The 26599-nt window shown below is 40.9% G+C and overlaps 1 protein-coding gene across 3 annotated transcripts in view; it reads right to left on the bottom strand.

Annotated features, from left to right (window-relative positions):
• Nucleotides 1-26599, bottom strand: part of zmat4a (zinc finger, matrin-type 4a) — a 73749-nt gene that overhangs the window by 1289 nt on the left and 45861 nt on the right. The window contains exons 6-7 of one of the 3 annotated variants that reach the window (XM_019885349.1): nucleotides 18089-18185; nucleotides 11490-11563 (exon numbers count right to left, since the gene is read on the bottom strand). In XM_019885349.1, the coding sequence (XP_019740908.1) occupies nucleotides 11536-11563; nucleotides 18089-18185 (125 nt within the window). In that variant the 3' untranslated portion in view covers nucleotides 11490-11535. Of the gene's footprint in view, nucleotides 1-10825; nucleotides 11564-18088; nucleotides 18186-26599 lie in introns of those variants that run through there. The other 2 variants (XM_019885348.1, XM_019885350.1) reach the window with 2 other exon arrangements.

The raw sequence follows: 26599 nt of genomic DNA, 5'->3' as shown, positions 1-26599 counted from the left end.
CGTGGGCACGGCGAGGCGGGTTCTTCTCGCCCAGCCGCTCCTGCATGGCGCTGGCTATGGCCCGCTTCTCCTCGACCGCCGTCGCCTCGTCGAAGAGGGAGAGGCCAACGAGCTCCTCGGAGACGTACCACAGGTGCCGGGCCATCACCGTGCCCGATGCCCGATGAGTTTGTCTCCGGCTGCTGAGAGCAGCGATGGAATGGTTAGTTAGTCAGGAGGTGATCGTTCGGGCAACATTCAGCCCAGCCAGTGTCACGCATGGCAAACAGGGCACGGTTAAAATACACATGTTCACCCGATTGATACCAGTTGTTATGGTGGAAACTTTGGCCGCTTTGCGGGACAGGAAAATATCATCAGATCGGAATGAAATTTTGCACAGAACCTTGTACCATAGTATCGACAAGAATTCCGACCCGGCCCGACCAATCCGACAAACTTTTTTTTTTGCCATGAAAATGTGGACCACCCTACTCTTCAGACAGGCACCTTCCCTGCTGCTTTCAGGACAGCAGTACTAAGGCCCCTTCTGAAGAACAGCAATTTAGACTGACAATTTTGACAATTATCAACCGGGAGTAAACTCAACATTTTGAAGAAAAACGTTAGAAAAATGATTTTTTTTTTTTTTCAGCAAATTGCAATATTTGTGAAATGTGTCGGGCTGGTTTCAGGGCACTATCGGGCTGTAACATTTTCGCCTTTTCAATTGCCTTTATCTTATTGGACATTTTGAAATGACAAAGTGACTGGAGCTAACTGAACATAGCCTATCAATCAATATGGAACATTATAGAAAGGAGTTCAGGAGTTACAAACCCCAAGACATCGAATGGACAGTCAGTGCTTCAGAGGGCTCATTTAATGACTTCCGCACTCCCAGCATCCTCTGAAATGGACATTATTGTGATGGAAGACCAAAACCAATCAATTTGAGCAACTGGCTCGTGGTGCTGGAAACAGTGAAAAGACCAAAAAGTTTGTGGGCTCTGTTATTCCTTGACTGTCATTCAAGGACTAACTTAATTCTTTCTTACATTTTAGATACAACAAATCAGAATCATCTTTATTAGCCAAGTATGTCAAAAACACACAAGGAATTGTGTCTTTGGTTGACTGAGGAACTCGAGTCTTACGGCTACAGGCTATTACGGTATTTTACTCACTATAAGGCGCATCGGCATATAAGGTGCACCTTCAATGAATGGCTTTTTAAAAAAACTGTATGCATACATAGGGCATACCGCATTATAAGGCGCATAGAATAGAAGCTACAATGGTGCCTGGGGTTGCGTTATGCATCCACTGTTTTTCAAACCCTGTGCCGTGGCACACTGGTGTGCCGCGAGATATTGTCTGGTGTGCCGTGGGAAATTATCCAATATGTATGTCTGTGCGGTCAATCGCCTGGAAGAGTAATCGTGTAGTACTCTTCCATACCGGTAGGGCGCAGCAGCAGCTAGGAAACTGCCTTACTGCTTTATAACAACATAACACTTAATTGTTAAAATACGCTTTTTTTTCTCTCACATTTTTAGGTAGTGGTGTGCCGCGGGATTTTTTCAATGATAGAAATGTGCCTTGACTTGAAAAAGATTGAAAAACACTGCGCGAGAATGAGCGACGCTAAAGGGAATACAATAGAATACAATGCAGCTTTATTTATATAGTGCGTTCACAACCACTGCATGTGTAACAAAGCTCTTTAGCGAACATTTAAAATACTACGTCCAAGAAATCAGACTATTGAACCATATATAAGGTGCACTGTTGGCTTTTGAGAAAATTGAATGATTTTAGGTGTGCCTTAAAGTGCGGAAAATACGGTACAGTATATTGGGTTGTGCTGGTAGTAACAGCAACACGGGAGAACAGGAGAAGCAAGCATGAGAGAAAGTCGGATGGCGGGGAAAAGGAGCGGTTACTTTGCAGTTTGAAATAGTGACCAGAGCCAGAATAAGCTTCAATAAGACGCGAGTCATGGTTCTGTGTTATGTCTTTTGTCACATTTTATTGTAAGTCGTTACATGTTCAACCTGAATCCTGTTTGTAATTTTTGCATGGGCTTTCAAAAGAGTCAGTTACATTTACCAAAATGCAGGTGGTATTGAGAATATAAAGTTGCACTGTTGCTGTTCAATGCACTCTTCTTGAATTGATGAACTTGTTTTATACAATAGAATACAATAGAACACAAATTTTTTCGTCCATTTCACAGCAGCTGCAGCTGGAACAAAGCACTTTTCAAAAACATGAAATAACAATAATACAAGAACACAAGAAAGTGAAAAGAATCAATTAAAACACAAATGAATGATACCAACAAATATACAGTACAAAACAAGGTCAGTGTCATGTTGTGTTGAAAGTGAAGGAGTAAATATGGCTTCAAACAAGTTTTAAGATGGACAGACATTTTTTTATCAGTCACAAATTCTAAATACATTTTATTGGGGGAGTTCTTAAGGGGAACTCAACTCAAACATTTTCTTTTCAATGTGTTCACTGTGACCCCCACTAGTCTAAATAAGGTATTCTGATGCATACTGCATTTGTGGGACATGAATGAGGCAGCAAAATCCACCTTCAAAAATCTATGCCACGTGTGGGGTGGTTATTTATACGAATTATTGACCAATCGTAAGTGTTGAAAATGGCTTGCGTCATTGTTTGCAGATAATTAATTATTTTCCAATGACAACACAATTGATACCACAATGAATATTCTGCTCTTATAAGGGCCAATTACTCCTCAGAAATAATCGAGTGAGGTATTTTAAATTATGCAAGGTGTCAGTCCTCCCGAGGGTGGCGTTAATCTATCTGCCTTTTCTCAGGGTCATCTGTGTTTAAAGCGCCTCTGGGAAAGATTGCTTTAGAATTTCCTTACAATAAAAGCAGCTATCTATTGTGTGTGATCAGCGCCAGCCTTCTTTCTCTTCTTTTCATTATAGCTCCACAGGATAATCTCTAAGGCTCCAGTCAGGGGAATTGCAAAAACGCAATCATGTGCCAGCTAGCTACTTTTTTGGGGGTGACGGGGATCCGAATATTAACGTATTACAACAAGACAAGGTTAAATTAAACAGCCTTACAATCAAAAGTCAAAACCAAAACGCAACCACAATAGACAAAACAAATGATCAATGTTACAAGAGCACACATATACACAAACATACTAAAAAAGGTCAGCACAACAACAACAACAACAACAACAACAACAACAACAACAACAACAACAAAAAACTGCCTTCCACAAATGTTTCACAGTTGACAAGTATTATTTATGGGCGAAGCAATCATAGATACATTTCCTGTCACCAGAACAATTTCACAATTATCCATTTGCAGTACTCATCAATCCCCCCGCCACCTATCTTTTATAGACGGTGTATCCGTATAAATCCTGTCAGATGTAGTAAGGCCACCCATGGAGAAGTCAGCTCCAAGAGGACTTGTGGAAGCAAGCACACAATAATGAATACGCAATGCTCGAGCTCCATTACTCTCACTAGCCCTACCTACTTAACATACTTCTAAACTACTGAATAAGTCCGCATGAGAGGGAACCTGAGGCGTGGGGGTCGACTGGTAAGCACGTCGGCCTCACAGTGCAGAGGTGCAGGGTTCGATTCCGGCTCCGGCCTCCTGTAGAGTTTGCGTGTTCTCCTGTTCGCCTGCGTGGGTTTTTTGGGTACTCCGGTTTCCTCCCACATTCCAAAAACATGCATGGCAGGATGAGTGAACACTCTAAATCAAAGTAGCAAACTCAAGGCCTGGGGGCCACATCCGGCCCCCCAGGTCATTTGATGTGGCCCGTGAAAGCAAATCATGTGTTGCTAAATCTGTACCGAAATGTCAAATTGTCACGTGTAATAAATAACGTTGAGATTTTGCAATCATTTTGTTACCCTGTTTACCCTCACTCGAACAATAATTGAACAATCTATTTTAATTGACTTATTTCAAAACGAGTAATCCATTAATTTGTTGTGTCTAAACAACAACAACAACAACAACAACAACAACAACAACAACAACAACAACAACAACAACAACAACAACAACAACAACAACAACAACAACAACAACAACAACAACAACAACAACAACAACAACAACAACAACAACAACAACAAAAAACTGCCTTCCACAAATGTTTCACAGTTGACAAGTATTATTTATGGGCGAAGCAATCATAGATACATTTCCTGTCACCAGAACAATTTCACAATTATCCATTTGCAGTACTCATCAATCCCCCCGCCACCTATCTTTTATAGACGGTGTATCCGTATAAATCCTGTCAGATGTAGTAAGGCCACCCATGGAGAAGTCAGCTCCAAGAGGACTTGTGGAAGCAAGCACACAATAATGAATACGCAATGCTCGAGCTCCATTACTCTCACTAGCCCTACCTACTTAACATACTTCTAAACTACTGAATAAGTCCGCATGAGAGGGAACCTGAGGCGTGGGGGTCGACTGGTAAGCACGTCGGCCTCACAGTGCAGAGGTGCAGGGTTCGATTCCGGCTCCGGCCTCCTGTAGAGTTTGCGTGTTCTCCTGTTCGCCTGCGTGGGTTTTTTGGGTACTCCGGTTTCCTCCCACATTCCAAAAACATGCATGGCAGGATGAGTGAACACTCTAAATCAAAGTAGCAAACTCAAGGCCTGGGGGCCACATCCGGCCCCCCAGGTCATTTGATGTGGCCCGTGAAAGCAAATCATGTGTTGCTAAATCTGTACCGAAATGTCAAATTGTCACGTGTAATAAATAACGTTGAGATTTTGCAATCATTTTGTTACCCTGTTTACCCTCACTCGAACAATAATTGAACAATCTATTTTAATTGACTTATTTCAAAACGAGTAATCCATTAATTTGTTGTGTCTAAGTAATAATTTTGCGGTTTCACTGTCATAAGGGCCCTCTGAGGGAAGACGTAACTCCAAATTGGCCTGCGACTAAAATGAGTTCGACACCCCTGCTCTAAATTGTCCCTAGGAGTGAGTGTGAGTGCGGATGGTTGTTCGTCTATGTGTGCCCTGCGATTGGCTGGCAACTGGTTCAGGGTGTCCCCCGCCTACTACTGTTCATGGTGGCAGTAGCTTTAGCATGGAAGATTTCTCTCTCCCCAGCCACTTCATCCAGCTCCCCCGGGGCCATCCCGAGAAGATCTCAGACCAGCTGGGCGACATAGTCTCTGCACCGTGCCTGGTTCGTCCCCAGGACCTTCGCCCGGTGGGACGAGTGTGGGGAGGTGTGCAGAAGGCATCCTGAGCAGATATCCAAGCCACCTCATCTGACTTCTCAATGCGGATGAGCAGCGACTCAACTGTGAGCCCCTCTCCTATGACCGAGCTTCCCACCCTTTTTGAAAGACCCAGAAACGATAATTTCAAGCATAGATTGAACTTTAAATCTCTGCCGCAGAACAAAAAGCTTTAATAAGGGTTGCCCTACAGAGGGTGACTTTTCAAGCCATTAAAAATAAAACGTATTTTATGAAGGGAACCAGACGACGACGTGTTAAGGAAACTAGATATACTGATTCGAGCGTGAAAAATGAAAACAAATAACATTAAAGGTCTTCAGGGCAGAATTACCAAAGCGCTTTGATCAAGTGAATCTCACCTTATTCCAATTATCAGTAGCAGACAACTGCACCTAATATGAATTGCTAATTTGAACCCAGTTTCCTGCTGATGCTTACACAGATAAGGGGCAGCAGCATGTAATGTGTTTGATTATGGGATATTTATTCTGTTTCTATGCTAATTAATTTAGTCACTGTTTGACAGACTTGATTTAGTGCACCAACTAATCTTCAAATGAAACGCTGCATCTTCCCTGTAAATTAAGCACCCGGTCATCTTGTGGCAACCGATGTTGTAGTGTGGTATTAACACAAACGTATCAATTACTTAAAAATTACAACAATTACATACAAATGCAAATGGCCTCGTGTCAAAGAAAAATTATTTTACACAAACGGGGATGATTAAACATATCGAAAGAGTGCGTTGAATGAAGGTGAACTCATTGAATCCCAGCCATTTTCACTGGAGCAAGCTCCTCAATCCCAGCCGTTTTACTGGATTTGGACTGATTTGCAAGGCCAACAGGTTGTCGTGTTTGACGGCGATATAAACATGAATTCTACCAAAAGAAAGACGGCACTCTCTTCTTTTTGAAAAGAAAAAGGTTTTCCCTTCTTTAGCAATCAGCGTTAGAAAATAGCTAAATTGCATTGGATTTCCATTTTTGGAGGAAAAAAAAACTAGAAAAAGACCTTGTAAACCACGTTTGTTAAAAAAAAAAAAAGCATACATTTCAAACATCATTTTAAGTACGTCACAGCTGTTCTTTGCTTTAGTGACATCTCAAATATTTAAATTAAAGACTTTCCTTCTACAAAACAACATAACCAACAGCACAAAAGGGCTTTTGATAGCAAAAATATTTATCTGCATGCTACTGAACTGATGACACGAACTTTGAACAGAAGTGAAACAATAAGTTCTGTGAGTGTGTTGTGCATGTGTATGTTTGCATGTCCAAGTGCATTGTACGTGCATGTGTGTCCCCTCCGCCGTGCAATTTATGCTGTACTGTATTTTATGTATGTGTAATCATTTGCATATAACCCTCTATTGTTGTGGTTTTCTGTTAAATCGGAGTCAAATTATTTACACTCAAGATTTTTTCTGATTGTGAAGATGGCCCCAATTTGTTTAACCTCCTTTCTGATTCCAATTCCGATTTTGATGCTAATTTGGGGTTTCTGCTCCCTTCCCCAGTCGTTACTCAAGACCTTGGCAATTTTTGTCATATTTTCAGATTATCATCCCTCAGTGTTCATCCCAGAACCTTCCCTTCAGAGATTTATTTGGGTGCCCGAATGGCCGAATTTATCAGGGACCTCTGCGGCGTGGCCAACGTGGGCTCCCAGGTAAAGGTTTTGGTTCCTACCAACACAAGTCGCGCCATTCTGAACCTGCCCCCAAGCCACTTACTCCTTTTTCATCACCTTGTTCCCTGTCTACATCGTCATCTCGTCTAATTCATCATGTTTCTTCTTGTTCACCTTCCCCAATACCTGTATTTCTGGCTCCTTATGTCTCCTGTGGTCCCCAATCCCTATGGTGGCAGATTGATGAGGCAAGGCCCCGTGTCGGCACCTCTGCAGCTACACGCTATCGTACCGGCTCCTCGGGAGTTGCAGGCCCCCTTCTCGCTGCCTCGAGAGCACCAGGCCCTCAACTCCGCGCCTTGGCAATTACAAGCCCCTGTCCCGGCTCCTCAGCAGCACCAGTCCTCGATCCTGCTCCAGCAGTTCCCTGCCGCCGCCCTGAATCATTCGAGTTGGCCGATAACAGTCATCACTTTGTTCAGATTCAGCTGCGCATAAGGGAAAAGACGCGTAAATCGATGGGAGAATGAGCACACTGCCATATTTGACAAGGACACCCTGATTTCAAGGTCACCACACACGGCGGGCCAAATCCACAAAGAATGAACTGTGGCCACTGACAGCAATTTGAATGGCAATTTGCTCCTTATCATCCTATTCACAAAGGATATTGCGGTAATGACATACCAGTGCAAACGCTTCCACAAAGTTTGACAACTGAGTGCAGTTTGCACCTGTTATTCACTGACTGCGCACTTGACAAAGTATCCATCCAGGCTTCGATCGACCTGCCGTATTCTACAGTAAGTAGACAGTCTGCCAAATTGAAAGAGAAGTGAAATGAAGCACTTATTACACGGAATTTAACTGGTTACAATTACAGAGATGACAATCCAGGGTCATTTTTCTCATAAAACTATGTCGAAGTAGATTTGGGTAAGAATTTGAGGATCTGGTGTGAAAAAAGGAAAAAAATTATGTAGTTAGGAGTTTAATGCAATTTTTTTAATCTCTTTTTTTTGTTTTTTGCTTTTAACCTAGAAGGGAAATTTCATTTTAAGTCTGCTATCTACAATATATATTCTTTGCTTTTGCATGCATGTCAGTGTGATGGCCTGATGGCAAACAGAGAATGCCCTAAAACAGAAACAATGCAAAAAGATGATGCATTGTAAATGCATGCAATCAAATTCTCCATTCCCGGTACGCTTGGCTTCATGAAACTGAGCAAATTATTTATTTGTCCTCAACGAGGCCTTGTTTAATGTGCGTGTCCTCGTCGGCTCATGTGAATGCGCATCTGCATGTTCAGAAGACCTCGCAGTTAGCATTTCTCACAGCAATAAAGTAAAAAGGAGAAGACTGTTCCAGCCAAAGGAAATTGAGATGCCAAAAATGCTCTGTTAAAATGACATTAAATATTTATTCATATTGTTTCCCAGATAACTTTCATCCACTTTGTATGCAAAGAGAAATCAATTTCCTTCATGAATAGGCAATAATGGGTCTGTGTAACGAGGTGGATCAGAAGATGGATTAAAGCTCAAGATCCAACAAAAGGCTTAATCATGTCTAATTTTGGAATTCAGGAAAGCAGACGTCTTATTTCGCCTCAAATTCGTTTCAGGGAAGTATTTGGAACAGAGACGAATGGATTAGGTGTTACATAGAAAGAAAGATCTGTTCCACTACCTCTTCTGCTCACGACAGTACAATGTGATTTACTATGGCTGAGTTGAAGGCTGGACTGAATATTATACTGTCTGAACTGATGTTTTTTAAATTTTTTAGATCATAGCTGTACATTTTCTTAATAGTAAATTGTGCCACATACACACCATACTTTAGAATACAACATCTTCACTCCTGGAAAAAAAGCAATTACAGATTTTTTATACACTGAGGTATACACAGGGGACTTGCACTTGATGGGAATCCCCCCAGCCCAAAAAAAAATATATATATACATATATATATATATATATAGAGAGAGAGAGAGAGAGAGAGAGAGAGAGAGAGAGAGAGAGAGAGAGAGAGAATATTTTTCACCCTCACCCAAGTGAGCTGAGAAGTATGAAGGAAGAAAAATCAACATATTTACAGCACTGGTTCTTGAAATAATCATGGTTTTCTTCAAAGGCAGAGTCTGAAATGCATCAACCCCCACAGATTTCCCCGGCTCAGATGTTCTCCAGCCTGCAGGCTCCAACTCTTCAAAGTTCTTATCTTACTCAGCCAGTGGATTCAAGATGATACCATCTCAGGAAACCACATTCCTCACTATCAAAAGGATACCAACGTGCTAGATGCACCGTAATTCAGACAACAGGCCATAGTAGCAGCAAAGAAAAAATATGTTAAAACAACCGAAGATGGCATAGCCGCCCAAAGTACCTCATGGGCGTGGGAATCAGTAATTAATGACAAAATACTGTTGTGATATTTTTTTAAGAATAACATTAACATCACAATAAAAGCACTTTTACTTCTACTTTTATTTGATAAAACCAGTGTGACATGCGGTGTGGTTCATGATTGGTGAAGCACTACTATTGAGTCAGATCTAAAAAGATGAACACAAAAATAGAAGAATAAAAGAAAATCTGTTTTCATTTTCACATTGGCCAATAATATATGTGCCAGAAAATGGGCAAAGAAAAACAAAAAAATATTTCAAATATGGTCAAGGTCATTGTTGTTGGGTTGTTGTTTTTGGTTTGCAGAACACTTTTTTTTTTTAAGAATTTGTCTAAAAAATACGCAAAAATAAAGCCTAAAGCTGTCTGCTATCTGGTATCATAACTGCATGTCTAATACTTGTAACAAAACAATCCATGTCAAAACCGGTAAACAATTCAATGAGTTATGATGAATTTATTGGAGCCAAACAGAGTTACCTCAATACAAGTGAATGTAAGAGCTTGCTGCAGACTGGACAAGGCCCACACACACACACACACACACACACACACGCCCTGTTCCTGCGTAAGAGCAAAAGCAATTGTAGCACACGATGCAAATCAGTTCAATCTGCTTGGACAAAAAGAGGTTGGACAAGCAGTCCAGTGGCCCTGTTGCTGGGCCAGATTTTTAAAAAATTGAACAGGGGGGGCCTTCATAGCCACTCCCCAAGAGGCAATATCCTCACTCTTCCCAGGTCGCTGCATATGAGGTCATAACTGAAAAGTATTCCGTTATTTCTGCCAGTGCGTTGATATCTTTCTAGTCTTCAATCATAACATTATCAGCAGTCAAAGATTTTTTTGTGTGTGTGATGAGGTCATTCAGGGCATATGTGATAAAATTTTAAGATTCAAAACAAAATGTCTTCATTAAAAACAACATCCAAAATACAAACTAAAAACAGCATCCAAAACGCACGGGTTTTCTCCGGGTACTCCGGTTTCCTCCTACATTCCAAAAACATGCATAGGAGGCTGATTGAACATTTGAAATTGTCCCTCGGTATGAATATGAGCGCGAATAGGTTGTTCGTCTCTGTGTGCACTGCGATTGGCTGGCAACTGGTTCAGATGTCTCCCGCCTACTGCCCGAAGACGGCTGAGATAGGCTCCTGCACCCGCCTTGTGAGGATAAAGCGGATCGGAAAATGGATGGATGGATGTAAATACATTTACATATTATGGACAGTAGTATGACTATGTACACACGCACACACACATTCACGCAAGCAAGGGGAAAACATGCACACTGTTATTTTCACTTCACTCATGGAATGCAATGATTCTTTAAGTAGTACATTTTGAAGCTAACACAAAATAACTGCTGGTATGAACGCAAGACATTCAGACATTCACAGTGGAAATCTGTTGACAAAAATACTTGTTGAGCCATCGGGTTAGGATTTGTACACATTCCGTCACTGTATACTCTCATCAATTTTTTTTATTGCGTGATGTCGGTCGTTTCTTTGACCTTAGAAGTTTAGGTTCAATGTACAAAGTAGATGCAGCAGTTTCATTTATTTGACTCACCTCTAGACAATTTCACGTTTTCTTACATTGCACAAATGTTAGAGTCTGCAACGACAATTTACACAATCCGTCCAAACATATTGCCATTTAATGCAAAAAGATTCAACCAAATATCCAAAATCCGAATAAGAAAAGGATAAATACATAAATAATATACGTCTATTTCATCACTAAAACATGTCATATTTATTTTCAAGAAGTTAAAGGTATCACAGCATACCTTTGTAATGCAAACAAGAACCTATAATCCATTGAATGCAGAAACGCTGCCACTAAGCAACAGATATTAATTCTGTTTGACTAGCGGCAGAAAATGAACAGTTTAAACAGCTTGGATGGCCAGCCATGCAAAGAAAATCTTGTCACTGTTTTGTCGTATGTGGACCTCCCAACTACCCGTGATCACCCACCCGCCCCATCGCTCTCAGATGAGAAAGCTGATGCAGTGCTGCAGTAGAAAAGAAAAGCAAGTCCTTCATTTTCCAGGCCAGCCAAACTCATGGTGAAAGACATACGAGGCAATGAAGACAGTTCGCAGAGCAGGTGAAGAAAAAAAAAAAAAACTAGGGCAAGCTGACCACAGCTTGTCTGACATCAGTTCAGCGTAGTTGTTTTGTCTCACATTCACTGGACACTTATTTGATTCTTCAGGCTGTCGAGGGAGCAGAGAAACAGGAAAAGTTACATCGCTGATATATTCAAAGATAAAGCATTCACAAAAGCATTTATCATGATTTACTAATGACATAAGAAAAAAATAGTTTTAATCCACTTAGTAACACAGAACAACCAATATTACATTAACAGAACCGGAGTCCTTTTTTTTCTTTTTTAATATTATTAGACTTTTTTTAATTATCTAAGCTTTTAATGTTCTTGGCAGATGTTCCATATTCTTGAGAATTGAAAGCTAATTGCCCTTAAAAAGGATTTACTTTAATTATTTTTGTTCGAACATTACAGTGGCATTTCAAAAAAAAAAAAAAAAAAACGGTTTATCGAGATAGTTCACCAATAAATAATGTAAATACAGTACCGGTACATTGAAAAAAAAAAGACATTTCAATGATGACTTGGTCAGCCTCTCTACTAGCAGGCTTAGCAGGTTTTCTGGGGGAAAACCTGTCCTGTGTGCAGAAAGGTACTACCATAATGACAGAAATGCTGCCACAAGTCTGCACCAGTTAAAATCAGACATCTGTAAATCCCCAAATTTTGTGCAGATCAAATCAAATGCCTTGGTCAAAATGTCCTAATAATGAGTAGAAAGCCACCATAGTCCGGCACTGTAATGCAATTTGCCTATTGAGACCATCTAATATAATGTAGTCTGCATTGACTGGTAGATATTCAAGATTCACGCTTGACAAAATTGTCTTTCCAAATGTAGAAAATTCATGTAAGTTCTATAAATGAATTTTCATTGTAATTTATTTTACCCGTGTCCGAACCGCGCCAGGTATAGGATCTGCACGTCCTACAGCAAAGATGGGAAACTTAAATGCTGAAGGCCCCCTCATTTTTCCATCGGTGATACTCAGGGGCCACATAAGACCACGCACTTCCTTCAGACGTCTGACAAAAATGCCATGATACAAATTTGGTGCGATTCGTGCATATGTACAAAATACGTGATCTTAGTTTCAGTTTTCAGAATTCAATTCTCAACTCTTAATGCATGTATAAACAATCCACTATCCTAACCCACCAAGAAAGGCTTTGAAGCAAACAGCAAAACAACCACACAAAGTCCTGTGATTTTTTTTGTTGTTGTTTTTTTTCACTGCCAAGGGCTCTCTTGCATAAAAATTACGATTCAAGAATAACACAAAACTACTGAACAGCAAACATAAAGGGCAACAATTCACTTTGTACATTTTTACACAAAAGCCAACTCACTCAAAATTGTAATATTATCAATTATTATTGACTATTCTTGTTAGGCTTACTCATGTTGCAGTACAGGGGAAAATAAGTGCAATCAAGCCACCATGTTGTGGTGAATGGTGCTTAAAATGCAGTCGATCCATTTGCAGTTTAGCACCTGCAAATTTGCAGATTGAGGTTTATTTTCCATGTTTTTTTTCAATATTTTGGAATCATTTGTCCCCCTCCCCATTACATGAAGCCCCGGTGTTCCCTGGGAGGGAAAATTAATAAAAGGGCCAGTCAAAGTGTGAAAAGGGGCCACATGTGGACTGCGTGTTGCCAGTTGTCTACCACTGGTCTACAAACATAAATGATCCATCTGGCAGTGCAACCGCAGGGTCTGAATGGCACTCCAGTCACCTTCCTGCAGTATTTATTTATTTTTTTAATCATTCACTTGCTCAACCAAACGTCCGCCCGCTAATCAAAAGGCACAGAGAAAGGAAAGGATAATGAGACACTGAGCCATGTGCACGATGAGCCATGAGTCAAGTGTTTGGAACGAGTGCAGACTGGATCAGGTGGCAGCGAGAATAGAAGGATGGAAAAACAAGAAATTCAAGGGACATGCATGCATAGTGTCTGTAGTTGCTCAAGCAGGTCACTTACTGTAGTAGCTCATGAGATGTCAGAGGCTAGTCATGTTTTTCTTTTTTTAAGCCAATTAATTAACTGCCATCTACTTCTTGGGCGTGCATTCGCCTCCCAATAAAGTTAGATATGACATTACTTGTTATTATTATTATTATTATCATCATCAAATATAATATTATTTTTACTGCAATTCTCAACAATCAGTCTGTTTTTTTTTTTTTTTTTTTTGTGACTGATATTTCCAGCGCAACAGATTCCTATGACAAGACAGACTTCTTCTTCTGTCACGTATGTCATGACACCCAGTGTTCACACTGAGACGTCACAGTTGAATTAAACGGTGACAAACTCTGGCGAAATTGTTGGTATTCCTAATTGTTACTTGAAGCACCGTTGTATTCGTTCATTTAATCCTTTGTACTTCACTGTATTCCTTCAAAAGAATTTGCATAACCATAGATATTGATCGGCACTTTTTCTGGCCACTGGGTTATTTATTTATTTATTTCCATTTAGTTTATTGTATGTTGTTCTATACAAAATACCAGTATGTATTTTTTGAAGAAGTGGAAAAAAGATAATTGCCAATAATTTTATGCAATGCTATTTTGGGATATATATGTCTTTCTTTAAAATTACCAGTCATTGTTTTGGGGGACATTTTATGTATCTAAAGTACAAAACTATCCTCTTTTGGGCATTCATTCACTTTCACTTGTAATATAAAATACAAAGCTATTACTGCGCCATTTGACAAGATGTTTAAAGTTTTGGATTGTAAAATTGCAGAAAATGAAGAAAAACAATCTTTTTGCCCTGATGCCCGATCATTTGAAAACAATGTTATTGGGTTCGAAACCCGAAATCATGTGATCGCATCGGGACATCCCTTATTCTTTTGTTTGTAAATGCTTTTAATATTGTTCTTTTAATGATATGAATCACGTTGAGTGACCTCGTGTCTGAAATGCCCAATGTAAAGAAAGCTGCCTTGCCTTACAGCCCTTTAAATGATGCAGGAACCAGTGGACACTGTGTTGTCATAATACTGGAGTGTGCATGATAACAGAGAAAGGATTTAGAGGTGCTTTAGGGGTTTATTTACGAACACTTTTCAGTAGATATCTCTGTGCCAGGTCACATTTCTTTCCCTTTAATCAAGTGGTGATTTACACCCTGGTTTACGTCCCCCTGTTGTATTAATCTGGCCAAGACGGCTATCCCTCTTACACTACTCCTTGGCCTGGGTGTAAACACAATGGACACATTTACTGTGGCGTAGCAAACTGCCCTGGAATGTTGGGAAGCGTGGGTTGCAAATTTGATTCATTGGCCAATAAATGGCAATAGGATGGCTGGCTAAAAATGAGGAGGTGCATGCGCCTTCTTCATGCTGTTTTGGTTGCAGTGTTTACTTTATTCGGATTTTCAGGATTCTTTGTGTCATGCTCAATTCTTTTTCAATGAATAAGTTTGATCCGACATAATTTTGAACCTTTACATTCTTACCACTTGGTGATGTCTGAAAAGTAAGAAGTACCTCGGAGATTTACAAAATCTTTGCCTGCACAGACAGCATTCGTGTTATTTTGAGGCTTGATGATAGGGAAAATGACGGTGCATGGTCAAAGGCATGTGCTGGTCTTTGTCATTTGTCCAACCTGATCTTGGACTGCCAATGTCTAGGAGATGATCTTGTCATGAACATTTGTCTCCCCTTTGTGAGCAACTAATGGTTCCAAGGTGTCAAAATGGCCTGGCACTTTGCACAGCTCTGGCAGTGTGTTGTGGTAAATCACAGTCATTAAACGGGAGATGAGTGCTGGAACAATATTACCTTATGAATTGCCTCTGCCTTGCACTCAGCTGTTTTCTACTTCAGGACACAGGAGCCACATGCAGATTTTTTTTTTTTGTTTTTAAGTCACCAATGTTTCGTACCTTCCTTAGCTCACTGGCATGGTCATTTATAAATACTAGCACATGCCGTATTTTCAAAACCTATTTAATTATTTTTTATTGTCGTGACATGCTTCGTCTTAAAAATATCGTAGAAAACTTACGATAAAAAGAATTTGCTTACACGTTGCATGCCCACTCTCCAAGTGTGAAGTCAAACAACCAAATAAATTTCAAGTTATTTCGCCTTTTACCAAAATGCATGTGTAAGCATCTGCATGATATTGTCACATTTGGGTTAACTTATATAACCGCCACCCCCACACCAAGATTTTCCATCCTTGACTTGGCAGATAGGCTGGGAGAAAATTATCCTGGGTTTTGCAAGTAAAAGCTGTCTGCCTTATGGCAAGTTCATGGCTTCGTCGCCGGTATTCATCATCAGGAAACCTGTAATCAGCAGTTTTTGCAGCGGGGTATGATAATAATCTCACACAATAGCACACAAAGCTACAAATCACATGATGGTGTTTAGCCAATCTCAGCAACATCTGTGAGTGAAAATAATGTTCAGCTGTTGGTGTTTACTCTACATGGCGAAACACAAAATAGCATGAGCTTCTACGTTTGCAGCTACGTATACATGAAAAATGCTGGCGATATTTATTTGCTGTGTAAAGTTAGCTTCAACCGTTTACCCTAGTCTTAGGTTTCCTAGTCTAAAGTAAAGCACAAGTGAAGTCTCACACCATGAACATATATATCAATATCGTTGACTCTTCATCACAAATGAATATATTCTTCACCTCACATGGTGCTGACCAGCTTCAGTCATGTAGAGCGAAGCCATGCACTCACTGCGCGTGATATATAAATAGATATAAATCTAGAAATGATGGTGGCACGCTAGTCAAAACTGGTTCGCACATCTGCCTCACAGTACAGAGCGGTAGGGTTCGACTCCGGCTCAGGCCTTCCTCTGTGGAGTTTGCATGTTCTCCACGTGCCTGAGTGGGTTTTCTCCGGGTACTCCGGTTTCCTCCCACATTCCAAAACCACCCATGGAAGGTTAATAGAACACTCCAAATTGTATCTAGGTGTGATTGTGAGCATGAATGGTTGTTTGCCTTGCGATTGGCTGGCAACTAGTTCAGGGTGCCCCCGGCTACTGCCCGAAGACAGCTGCGAGTGGCTGCAGCACGCCCGCGAACCTCGTGAGGATAAGCGGATTAGAAAATGGATGGATTGATGGATGTATAAATGATCTATATATAAATGATAAAGGACATCAGATATGTACTGTAAGGTTATCGTACATTAACTAAATGAATGAAAAAAAAGACGCCTAGTTGTGGCTTACATGGGGGGGGGGGGGTAATCAAGCTGGTTGTCGATCAAGTGGTGGCCTTAGGGGTTCGCGTGTGGCTTGAATCCCCTGTGGGACACTGCTCAGTACAAGGTACTGTTCATGCATCTGTGTTAGTGTGTGACAGAGACCGAAAGAACAGATGTACATGGAAACCCCTTGGCTCCAGCAAGCAGTGCAGGCCTGCGTGACTAAAGCAAGGAGCTGTTAAACGGTATGTCACGTCTTCTGATGCCAGCATCCCCACGGACGTGTGTGACAAGAAACTGCCTCACAGGAGGAATTAATTCCTGGAGAAGCAAACCATGTAGCATCTGTCAAATAAGACAAACTGCCGATGTGGTGCTGCTTTGGCTACTTTAACCCCCCCCCCCCACCCCCCCTAAAAAAAGAAAATCGGGGTGGTGCCTTGCTTACAGAGATCATGCGCTAAGGAAGCAGATTGACAATCTTTCCAGCAACAAGTCTGTTTTCATGTTTCAACAGGTCAATTTCCATATTGTGGTCTGCATTGAGTGTTTAGACGAGAGCTTCCAAATCTCAAGACAAATCCCGACCAACGAGCTACTTACTGGCCATATAATTTACTGCATTCGACAGCAAAATCAAAGTAAACTCATATTTTATGAGAAAACCCACATAAGCATGCTGAGAACATGCAAACTCCACAGAGTTCCAGTTCCACAGTTCCAACGGAGACCTGCACACACTGACTTTCAGGCAGATATTCGAACCACAACTACTTCTTCCATGATGCAGCAGCACATACTCTATGTTCTGATTTTCAAAGTAAAGTTTATAATTTGCCTAGATAGACAAACAGTGTTAAATAACGCTAGAACTGTAAATTAGGAGCTCATATTTGCATCGACCCCCTTTTTCCACAAGGCCTAAAAGCTGCAGACTTTAATTGCACGGCTTGGTTGTTGACACTGATGAATCGACGGAACTCACTCGAGCACGTTTGTTGATGTTCATGAAATTACGACAAGCTTTTGCAAAATTAAAAAAGTTACAGATTTTTGACCCACTTTTAGCCGACAGGAAATACTTGGTTCCCGTTTTTTGAGGGGGAGAAGACAATCTCGAATGGGACTGAAGTCTACCAGAGTGCCCCCAGCAATTTAAGCCCATCTAAAATTTCACTCTCAGCATCGCCTCGTTCCACAATTTTCTCATAATTTATGCATGCCCTATGAAATGCACTGTATCTAAAATGCACAGACCTTCTTGGGGAGCAGGGGATTTCAAGGACACAGATGAACGCAACCAGAATCTTTTCCATGCCAAAATGAAAAGCAGCATTTAGCATTTCGCACATCAACATCAATTCTTAAAAGATGCAAATGAGCGCTACTTCTGGACCCCACAGTAGCGTGATCAACTCACTTGTTTTGGTGCTTTGAGCCTTGCAGATGCGCGTGGTACTGCGCCACCGAATTCAACGTCATGCTGCACACTTCACAGGTATAGCTCCGTTTCAGACCTGGAAGCACACAAAAAAAGTACATCCACTTCAGTTGCGGTGCGAATGTGAAATCAATCATATTAGGCGGAGCAACTCTGAGGGTCTGATTTCCTCGGTGTATGCGGAAACTTGATTGCTCATGGTGAAAACCAGCATTGAAGCGGAGCCAGTGTAACAGACTAAATGATGGGCAGCGGGGAACACTTTCAGTTCATGTAAACATTTTTAAATTATATATATTTTTTAAGTAACAGACTAAATGATGGGCAGCGGGGAACACTTTTAGTTCATGTAAACATTTTTAAATTATATATTTTTTTCAAATGGGGGTGCACTGTTCCCCAGTGCCGGTCCCAAGCCCGAAGAAATGGGGAGGGTTGCGTCAGGAATGGCATCCGGCATAAAACTTTTGCCAAGACGACCATGCGAGTTGGTAGGACGGTTTACAGGGGCGGATGGAAATTACTGACTCGCTGTGGCGACCCCTGAATAGGGACGTGCCGAAAGGAGAAGAAGAAGAAGAAGATATATTTTTTAAATGGTCATGACATATTTTCTATTCAACATCACCATAATGGAGCTTCTGGATTAACTGGCACAAGGAGTAAAGCGTGATTTGTCAATTCTGCATTTCCTTGCGTGCGGGTCATTTCGGCACACTGCGACTATTGGCGCTGGCCTCTCCCCAAAGCAGTTTCCTGGGTGTAGATGAGGTGGAGGGAATTGTGAACAGTTCCAAATACCAGTGAAGTCTTGGCACAAAAACCTTCAAGCTTCTGCTAAAACAACCCCCAAAATGTCTGAAAAGCCTGTTCGAACAACTGAAATCGATTTGGGTTTAATCAGAGGCACTTTAAATGATGGCCGCGTGTACTGTTTCATATTTAACATGAATTTTCATCTGATTGGATAATTGCGAACATGGCAACATCCCAGTTATAAGAGGGTATGCAAACTTGTGCAACCAGATTATTTCATTTTTTAATGTTGACCTTCCCTCATAAAAAGGCATTTTTTTTAAAAATTACACGAGTTGTACAAGTCATAGGTCACATTCATGTTTTAAAACTTATCTTGGCCTTGTTTGTTGCGCACAAAAAGATTTGCATTTGAACATGGCTGTGTAGACCTTTTATATCAACTGCACAGGTCCAGGATGAAAATGTGGACATTGTGCCACCCACGTTGAGGAAGAGAACAGAGTGTCATTAGGATTTCAGGTCCTCCAGAGTGAGTTCTGTTGCTACAAATGAAGAAAATCATCAAAAACCAATTATGTTAAATGAAAAATGAAAGCCAAAATTTTCCCTTCCAACTCCATAAATATCGACAGACATGACTGTCACAATGCGATTATAACACTGTTTGCTCTTAATCAACAAATCAAAGATGGTAATCGAGAACATTGGCGTTGCATAAAATGTGTTCCTTCACATCACTATATTGGAAGTTTTCAGTGTTGCATGCAGCTCATCAGGCACAGCCCAGCTGTTCTATCATAAGTTATGCAGCAAGCAGCGGTGCGCTTTTCTGCAGCGGCCCTTGACTGCTTGCTTCTCCAACTATTATGGAAAGGAGAGAAGATTACACAGGAGCGTGAGTATAAAACATTTCCAGCTCCCTGCGGCTCTTCCGTCGTGAACTTGTCTCGGAAGCCTTCTGGTCTCATCACTGGCCGGATTTACCTGGAGCCATGTATTATGATGAGAAGGATTCCCAATCACTAAACGCAATAAAAATGCTTCATGGAGACTTTTTTTTTTGTCGTTCCGATCATCTCGATCATTCTCAATGAAGATCTCTGATCACCTGTTTACAAGTGACCTGATGTATTCTGATCTGCCATTTCCATGGGCCACGACGTTAAGAAGATCAGCTGTGTGACACGTGGACATCAGGCAATGTAAACACAACATAATTTAGCAAGATTGGAGTTCATCCGTCCATTTAGCACGGTAGTTGTGATTGTTTTAACACTTATCAAAGCAATATCAAAAACAAGTTCTGGTATGTGGCTGCCACTGTAAAGAGAGTAAACGACGACGTCACGACACATGTCAAGACACAGGTTGTGCAGACGGGACGCAGCTGGGTTATTCTGATAGAATTGTTGACAGAATGCACATTCGGAATGGCAAAAAGAATATATCCTACCTTTGTGAAAGCGAACAAAATCCCATTTGGATTCGGCCTTTTTATTACATTTGAAGTGTTACCATGGAACATTTTCTTTCTGTTTGGTTATTCAGATTCATTCTAATTGGAATACGTGGCTCTATGCAAACCCGACTAGTGTCCCCCCCCTCCCCCAGTCATCTTGAAGTCTTTGCATCTACAGATCAACATAATACTACACAGTCTTTTGTTTTTGTTCACTTCAAATCAGGAAGAAGAAGAGACGGGTAGACATCTACAGTATGAGGTCCTTATCTAGTCCCGTCTCAGGTTTATATTTACATTATTGGTGTAAAAACTGTGGAGAGAAAAATCTCAGCATTAAATGAAGTCTGATTATGCACATGGGTGGAGTTTTCGTTTAGTAATTTTGCAGACGGGCAGAGCTAGAAATTGGTGCCGTTGAGAGAGTGGATGCGGCCGACTTGATTACCCGGCCAATCGAAGTGGCTCCCCGCATTCCCTTTAAATTGAGCTCAGGAGAGGCACGCGATCGACATGGCAGAAGCATAATTGTCTCGTTGATCGTCAGGCACCAGACCCTTCACTTCCCCCAGGAGTATTCGGTCATAAAAGTAAGTAATCAATTCTATGATTTTAGGTTTCAGAGGGAATACAGCGGGAGGCTTCAGTTGATTGTAAACATAAGACCACACAATATGAAGTAAGCAAGACCGAAAGAAAAGGGTGGCGGGAACAGAACAGAAAGCACCCGGTTTCTGTACTGGTGGATTGTTATCTGCATTTTCAGTAAATATAAGCACAGTCAAATGTATGTAGGTCCTTGCAAGTTGATATAAAAAGACAGTAAAAACAGACAAACAAACAAATATTTATGGACACTGAATCACCTGCATCATAAAACTAGTCTGAAGGCGCATTCAAGCTAGTTGTCAATCCATATCACGCTCAAATGTGAAGCATCCGAGCAAGCTCCAGCGTCCCCTATTGTCATTGACGTTGATTGACGCGTGAAGTCAAGACAGCAAGAAGCAAGATTTTACTTTTTGCTATCAATACTCTTTGACGTCCTAATAGAATATCACTTTTGACTGTGGTTAATCCCATGTGTCAGTCCTGTGTTTGAGTGATCAGCGATGGGTGCGCCACAATTTTTACCCAATTAGTCCTTGAACCCTGAATAAGTGACATAAATGATAGATGACTAAAACTACAATATTATCTCAACTTGTTTTGACCTTAGTTTTTGTGAAGAATTCATTGGGCATGACACATGAGCAGCAAATCCAGCGTTTATTGTTGAATGTATTTAACCAACTTACAGTACATGGAAAAATTCATGAAAAAAAAAACAGTTCACCTAAGTACTGAAGCCATCATTTATCTGTTTGCATGTTTAGCTTAAACTACTCATTGCGGACAGACAGACTTTGACTACAGCTTGACCTTACTCTGAACCTTGTAATGTGACCGCCACTTGAACCTTATGGTATGACCTTGACTTGAACTGCCTTAGCAACGGAAAATAATGTTAATACCCCTTGCAGACATAGATCAGACAAAGCTGTAAATGCATCTCTTGGCTGACTTGCGGTTTTGTGCTTGCAGCCTTGTTCCAACCAAAAGCGAAGGCCCTGCAAACAATTTTGGTTTTCGTGGAAGCCAGCATTAAGACGACTTCGAAGAAAAGCTAAAATGTTGCAACATTAAAGCACTGCCACTATGTTTTGTGTCTTTCGAAAATAAAAGTATTTGATGATTCCATTAAGAAATGATAAGAAGCCAAGAACATTAGAATATTAGAGCGGTCATCCAGAAACTGAAAGGGAGATATCCATTAGGAGTTACGCCCTGCTTAGCATATATAAGACTTGTCTAGAGATGTTGCCTTTGCGCATTTGTGCTTTGACCACAACGATTGCTTTTGTGTCACACTGGTGCCCTGAACGTTCAGATAAAGCTTCTTGCAAGAACTTCTCGATTTCCAGCCTCTGATTTCACACCTCACCTCAGCCCGAATTCAAACGAACACGCGGAGGACCTGGGGGGAGCAGAGGACGGGAAAAGGACCCCGCCGTGTCCACAACAACCTGCCCCCTCCCCTCGCCTCCATCAGTACTTACATTCAACTACCCAAAAGAATAAAGTCACAAAATAGACACAGACACAAAAAACTACTTGGGGTCCATTTACATTGACAGCCCACATGCGGTCGGGCGTAAAAACGTGTATCTTGATTTTCGTGTAGGTGCTCCTTTCGCACGTTTTGGAATTTGGCCGACTGCACTTCACCATGCTTGGTGTTCCGGCGGACCGAGGTCACTTTTTTTTTTTTTTTTTTATGTGTGACATATTGGAAACATACTGAATTTATGCTTGCTGAAAGAAAGTATAAGTTTGGACGCAGAGAGAAGACTGTGATTTTGATTAATTTGATCGAGGTGCAAGCAGACTGTGACAAGTTTGGTGGATTTCATCATATTTAATTCATATATATATACAGTATATATATATATATATATATATACTGGATATATAACAGCATGCATCAAACCTTCTGTATTACAGTAACAATCCCTTCATTTAACACCTTATTATGATCATCATCTTTCATATATTTTTAAAAATGGACACCTTGGTTGCGGTAAAGCTATGGGAAGGCGTGGAGGTCCACACACAGACGCGAACGATCCGGTTGGAAGGCGGTCTCAAAGTGCCCATTTCATAGCGGTGAACCCTGGCCAACATCATCCGCATGTGGGGATTTTTTGGCAGTTCCTTCTAAATGAATTTTGCGGGGGTCACTCTCCTGCATGCATTGTACAAAGGTTGAGTAAAAAATGTTTTTTTTTTTTTCGCCAAGGTTTGTTAGAAAGAAACGGGAATGTGGTGACAATGATTTAGAATCCATTTCTCAATGTAATAGATCATGGGAGTGGGAGGCCTTGCTCTGTGGAGCTTTCTCTGGGTACTCTGGCTTCCTCTTACATTCCAAATGGATGCATGCCCGAGTCACTGAAAATCCTACATTGGCTCTAGGTGCAAGTGGGATTGTCACTGGATGTTTTGTCTGTACATGCAGAGATATTGACAGGGTGTCTTTTGCCCCGAGTCAGCTGGGACATACAGTACTTACTGTGATCCTTGTACTTAATATGAAGAAGTGTTACGTATATAAAATCACATTTTATGTCATATTAAAGTTTGGGGTAAATGAATCTTCATCTGCATTGCTTATGGTGCATTCTACATATTTCATTGATGTATTTTAACATAATTATATAAAAACGGTTCTGAGTGTTGTTTTTCCCATTTGGTTAAAAAAAAAAAAAAAACTTTCTTGGGAAAGAGTTTTCTTTCTGAACTGAAGGGAAGCTGTGAAGGAGCATTTTGTGGTGCTACTCGGGCTGAAATCGTCCTCTGGGACACACCCAAAAAAGATGCTTCAGACAGCAGCCATCAAGTAATGTACCACTCTTCTCTCTGCCGAGGTAATGGATGGAAGTGACATCACCAACGAGTGTTCCACACGTTCTATTGCTGTTTTCTCTTTAAATAACAGCCATATATTGTTGATGTGGAAAGCATTATTTGGGAAAGGCCTGGTTCACTTGAATTCTATTACGTAGAGACGTCCATTGCGTTTTGCTTTCATTCATCATCAATGACTGTGTTTTAAAGAGTGCGACTTCTGAAGCACAGGCACATTTTCCGACATTTTGTGGCTAAATGTAGACGAGCAAAGCAGCGTTGACTTGGGTTTCAGATGGGTTCATTCGGGTGTATGCATCAGAAAATCTCTCAATAATGCAGGTAGCAACTGCGCAAATTTGCAATTCTGAAATAGGAATTGTTCCGCCACTAGAGCTGTCGTCATGTGACATCAACTAAAGCCCAGTACGGACATGTATTGATTTTTTTCTCCTTGTCATTTTTTTCTTGTGCTAGAAGAGTGACACACAAAACACTCATCAATTTGATTCTTAATTCTTAAATCTACCCAATAAATGCCGGGTATTAATTTGCAGCCACTTTCATTTCGTAAATTTTAAGAATATATTTTCAGTACCTTAATTCAAAAGTTGTGGAATACTTAAAAATACATTGAGTAAAATTTACTTCACCTTTATTACATTCCACAACTAAATTACTCGTGACAATTCAGGTAAACATGCTCATGATTTTAAGTACTAACAGTACTATTGATCAATAATGATCATATGCTTAAAATGAAATGGGTAAAATGTTGATTGGGCTTTTCCTCACTATTGAAACCTCATTGAGTCTGCTCATTCACCTCCTGATGCTGTGTCAAAGAAACGGGTGATCAGACACTATGAAATGCAAATTCAAACAAAATCTTGCCATATTCACGTCCCAATCGCAAACTATTACTATTATTATTATTATTTTAAAATGCCCTGCGATTGGCTGGCAACCAGTTCAGGGTGTCCCCCCGCCTACTGCCTGAAGACAGCTGAGAAAGGCTGCAGCACGCCCCACGACCCTTGTGAAGATAAGTGGATCAGAAAATGCATGGATGGATGGATATTATTATAAAATGACTTCACAGAAAGACAAGTAAACATTTGATAACCAAGAGAAATGACAGAGAAATCATCCCAAGAAAAAATATTTTCCACAGAACTGTCACTTGGTGAGTTGCTTCTTGAAACAATGAGTTGTATGGTCAACGATGACCCCTGTTCCACGTCAAAAATATGAACAAAATAGTCACGGTGTACCCATGATGGTGACTGTTCCGCTATACTTTCTCATTTTACCTTTCCACCTTTTCATGGATGACAATTTCTACAACAAAGCAGCACATTCCATGGTGATGGAACTTCTATCATAGGAGCTCCTGAATATTTCATCACATGTACATCTGCAGAGTCAGGCTGTTCATTTTATCAACATGCTGAGCAGATTGAGAGGATGATGCTGGGGTCAGATTGAGGGAAAAGCAGCATCAGATAAACCAGAAAAAGGGATAAAAATGGCAAAGAAGATGAAGATGGAGAGAAAAGTGCTTTGGCAGCAGCAGCAGCTGCTTCCTTTAACCCCCCCAACACACACACACACACACACACACACACACACACACACACAAACAGTCACAAAACAAACAGACGGCTGCCACCTAGCAATTGTGCTCACTGGATTATTTCGTCAATACATGCTGGCTTGGGTTGGCTGGCAGGATTTAGCACTTCATTATGAATTGATAAGAGCAAGAGAATTAATGTGTGTCATTAATGAATAGTGCAGCACGTAAAGTTTGATATTTCGCCATAATTCTTGCGGCTGAGGTGTCGACGTATTCAAAGTGTCTTTGTATATGTAATGTAAACGTTGTCTATGATAATACCGGTTGGTACTTTCTTGTGGTTGTCGCAAAGGGCGCCATTCAAGATGGGCTTGGCAGTGCTACGTGAATGAATGGAGCAAAGTAAGGTAAGTCTCGTCTTTAGGGTATTCATTTCCATGCCTCACTCCCACGGTGTCATGCACGGACGCTTTTTTTTTTTTGTCGAGCTCGGGTGGTGGGGTGCGGACTGGGACCTAAGTACTTTAAAAGGACAATGATTAACCGGAATTCTTATATGAATAAGGACAGACGGATGATGACGGAGGGTTACCCAGGTCAGGGAAGGAAGACGGACTGGCAACATAGGGTAAAGCGCCCATTTCTGGGTCTCAGAAGCATCGACAGCTCAAAATGCATCGACTCCCCAGCAGGCATAGTGGTCATCTCGTCATAGCGCCCTTGGTGCTATTTTTTTGTGTGTGTCTTTGTGTGTATTTTCGCTTAGAAACATGACTTCATGTTGGGCAAAGCTGCGTACAGTTGTAAGAATATTCAGAGTTTAGTATGGCGCTGCAAAAAGATTATTTTCGGAAGCCAACCTAAGCTGCAGTGCCGAACTACTACGATGGTGATTCATTAGATTTTTTTTTCTCCCAATGCACATTTTAGAGAGCGTAACTAGGCTGGCTCCATTACATTGTCCATAGTTATACAGTTATTTCCATCCATCCGGTGTTGTGTAAATGACCTTTGTTAAATAAATACAGATACATGCAGTTCCATTTTCGAAGCGCCTGAAAATAATTTTTTTTCGACGGGGGAGTGTGGGAGTGCCTATGATGGTTTTATTTAAGATCAGATTGCTCTTCTGGGAAATACACTTTCACTAATTCACATCAAAACAAAAACACTCAAAACACTAGAAAACAAGCACTCCTTTACAAGTCTACTTTCACAGGTTCTCCACTAAATAGACTGCAAACAC

This window comes from Hippocampus comes, unplaced genomic scaffold (assembly GCF_001891065.2).
Source record: "Hippocampus comes isolate QL1 unplaced genomic scaffold, H_comes_QL1_v1.1 scaffold45, whole genome shotgun sequence".
In the NCBI taxonomy this organism is placed as follows: Eukaryota; Metazoa; Chordata; class Actinopteri; order Syngnathiformes; family Syngnathidae; genus Hippocampus; species Hippocampus comes.
This window is presented reverse-complemented; position numbering and strand designations above follow the sequence as displayed.